Here is a 3,337-nt window from a genome sequence, read left to right as displayed (position 1 = left end):
TGAAATTCGGATCTAAAGTTCAGCACAATTTCCTCTCAAATGGGTTTTTAATTTCACTTCCGAAACGTCACACACAAAAAGTTATAGTGAAAATTCCACAATGACCTATTTGGAGCAGCGAAACCCTAGAATCCACAGCTCTGATACCAAATGTTATGGAACCAGCTCACAAAAAGATAGAAAAGATAGATCAACGCCTTAGAATTAAGCCTCTTCGAGGGGGAAATCTCCTTTACATTACACAAATGAATAATTCTTGGATGATACAAATGACAAGACCTCCTTTCTGTATATAGGAGTCTAAGGGGTCATAATATAATCAGAGCCGACATAACAATAATAATGTAAGGGCACAATAATAACAATAGTGGGGTTCTATGGGGCACAATAATAACAATATGGGGACTACATGGGTACAACAATATAATAAGGGGGTTGTACTAATAACAATAAGGGGTTACACTAGTAGTATAGGGGCCTAACATTTTTTGCTTATAAACAATTATTTTTATCAATAAAATTTGCTATCTTTTGCATAACTAATTCATTTGGAATATATACTATGAGTGTTTTTTTTTCCCATGAAAAAAGTCGTAATTTCCTTTATTAATAAGAAATTACATTTTGTAGATGCAGAGCATATACATATGGTGAGGCCATGCCTGACAAAAAAAAAGCTGATGCTGGAATACTTCATCCAGTGTAGGAACTATTCAAAAAATAAGCATTTATATGTTGATGTTCTCTTCGCAGAGAGACTAGTTCTGATAAAAAACAAGAAGTTATATAAATAATTACATATGATCATTTAAATGAAAACTGTTCAAAATTGTGCCTGTCTCAGAAACTAGGATCTATGAATGGCCTATGGTAGTACTGGTATGTGCTGCCCTCTCGATCCTCCTGTATCAACCAAGTAGCATCATCCCTGAGCGTTGCTTCCTTGGATAGATGGTCGGCAACGGTGTTGCGCTCCCTGTAAATGTGTTGACAGGAAAAGGAGTCAAAATTTGTGATGAGTCTAAGAGCTTCATCCAGAATATGCCTTAGTGAAAATGCATTGCATTGAGATTTTTTGTTTAACCAGTTGCATACTATTTTAGAGTCACCAAAAAGTTGTAAATTTAAACACTGTTTGTTCAATGCAAAGTGTATGAGGTTTTTGGCTGTTAAAAGCTCAGCAAAGTTATTTGTCCCTCTGCCCAGTCCCATTTGAATTTTGTAAGAGTGAGATTCAGATAAGTGTAATATAGCACCCCCTCCACATCTAGTCTCCTGTGCCGAGCCATCAAAATAAGCCCATGGTTGGGTAGTGTTGATGGATTCCGGATATATGCTTCTTTGGGGTGGCTGAGAGCCTTCATCGGGAATGGAGTGGTAATCGGCTAAGATTCTGGTCAAAATAGAGGGCCAATTTGGGGTCTTTTGCTGAAAAATGATACGATTCCTGGCTATCCAGATAGCCCAACATATGAGAAGAGGAATGTTCCTTTCTTTTTCAGAAGCTTCTGTCCACCATTGTTTCCAAGCTTCTGCAATGTTGTTTCCCTGCCATCGGGGCGTAATAGGAAGTGAAGTAAGTGTGCTATTCCAAAGCTCTTGTGTACAGGGGCAGCTTAGGAAAAGATGATCCGTGTCTTCACAACTGTTCTTGTAGAGGTGACACCAAAAAGGGCCAAAGAAAGATTGTTTCATCAGATTAGCACTGGTCGGGACCTTATTATGTTGTATGGACCACATGAGAAGCCTCGTTCTAGGGGCTGCCTTCAATTTCCATATAAGATTCCACCATGGCTCAATAGTGGGAGGCTTGTGAGGTTCCATCAACACTTGATATCCTATTTTGGGGGTGTATATGCCGTGTTTGGTGAATGCCCAAATAAGTTCATCGTCCCCCTCTGTGATTCTTATGTGAGCTTCGATTAAAGCTTTTGTGAAGTCCCGCCATTCCTGTTGTCCCCATAGTGGTATGTTAAGCTGGGTTCCTATTTTCCAGGCCTATTGAAAAGGGTAGATTGAGCATTGTCAGCTATATGACAAATGTGCGTAATGCCTTGCTCGGATAGAAAAGCTCTCAGCTCCTCTGTTAATCTGTGGGCATTGCCACATCCAACCCAGGGGTCCATGCCTAAATGCACCTGTGCCCCAGACCGGATTCTCCATGTCAATCCATTTCGTATGAGCTCCTTGGTGTTTAGTACCGCCTTCCAAATGATGGATATGTTAGCTGTGTTCCTATGGCTCTGTCTTATCCAATCGATGATGTTGAAGGGGGATATGTACTTGGAGACGACCACCCTCGTCCATAAGCTGTGATTGTTGAGTAGCTACCATCCTAACTTAGCTGCCAAGGCTTTGGAGAACAAGTCCAACCTCTTGATCCCCCATCCTCCCCATCGCTTTGGTAGAGCAAGAGATTCCCAGTTTGTCCATGCAAAAGTCCTCCCGGGCTGCTTTCCTTTCCACAGGAAACGACAGCAGATGTTTTGTAGACGGGCCAGAATGCCTCGAGGTATCCATGACAACGACATCCAATATACTGGTGTTGCTTCCAGAACTGCCTTAATTAAAACCAGTCTCCATGCTCTGGATAAATATTTGTGATACCAGATGTTTAGTCGCTTTTCTACCTTGGTTATAAGCCATAGCCAGTCTGCAATTTTGTATCCAAGGGGTTTTAACCTGTAGCCTAGATACTTCAATCCTTCTTCGAGTGGCAGCACAGTGAAGGCGAATCGCTTGAGTGAAAATTGAAATTCCAGTTGGGAGCATCTTGTGGCAGTGATAGTGGATTTTGCCTCATTTAGCACCATTCCCATGGCTGTTAGGAAAGTCCCCAGGGCATGTTGGAAGGATGTGAGATCACCTATACCTCCATTAAGGAAAATAAGCACATCGTCAACAAACAACAAGTGGGTTAGTGTGCATGCATCGGTGATTTTGATTCCCCTGACTCGTCCTTGTCTATGCTCTTCTCCGAGTAGTCTACTAAGGCCTTCCATTACGAGAAGGAAAAGAAGGGGGGAGAGAGGGCAGCCCTACCTCAACCCTCATTCTGCGTGAAAAAATGGGGAGGCCGAACCATTTACTAGCACACTATAAGATACATTGGTGATGCAACTCATGACCCATTTAATGAAGGGGAAGGGAAAGCCTAGGTGGGTTAACAGGATTCGGATGTAAAGCTAATTAACTCTGTCAAAAGCTTTGGAGAGGTCGATTTTCAAGATCATCCCTTTAAGTTTTCTAGTCTGGACAGAATGGAGGAGCTCCTGTGCAGTGCCAACAACCTCATGTATCTTTCTGTTCTGCAAGAAAGAAAACTGCTTAGGGGAGA

At 41.9% G+C, this 3,337-nt stretch overlaps 1 protein-coding gene across 1 annotated transcript; it reads right to left on the bottom strand.

The window, feature by feature from the left end:
* Positions 1-2,327: 2,327 nt before the first annotated feature.
* On the bottom strand, positions 2,328-3,002 carry LOC149247220 (uncharacterized). The gene has a single exon (XM_089443626.1). The coding sequence runs from the start codon at positions 3,000-3,002 to the stop codon at positions 2,328-2,330; it is 675 nt and encodes a 224-aa protein (XP_089299752.1).
* Between the last annotated feature and the right edge of the window lie 335 nt (positions 3,003-3,337).

Source organism: Pinus tabuliformis, chromosome 7 (assembly GCF_031772625.1).
Source record: "Pinus tabuliformis cultivar Carrire ecotype Pingquan chromosome 7, CPIR1, whole genome shotgun sequence".
Classification (NCBI taxonomy): Eukaryota; Viridiplantae; Streptophyta; class Pinopsida; order Pinales; family Pinaceae; genus Pinus; species Pinus tabuliformis.
Note: the sequence above shows the minus strand (reverse complement) of the source record. Positions and strands in the feature narration are given on the sequence as shown.

Coding starts and splice junctions, on each gene's coding strand:
- LOC149247220 (XM_089443626.1), bottom strand. CDS start 3,002: ATGGAAGGCCTTAGTAGACTACTCGGAGAAGAGCATAGACAAGGACGA.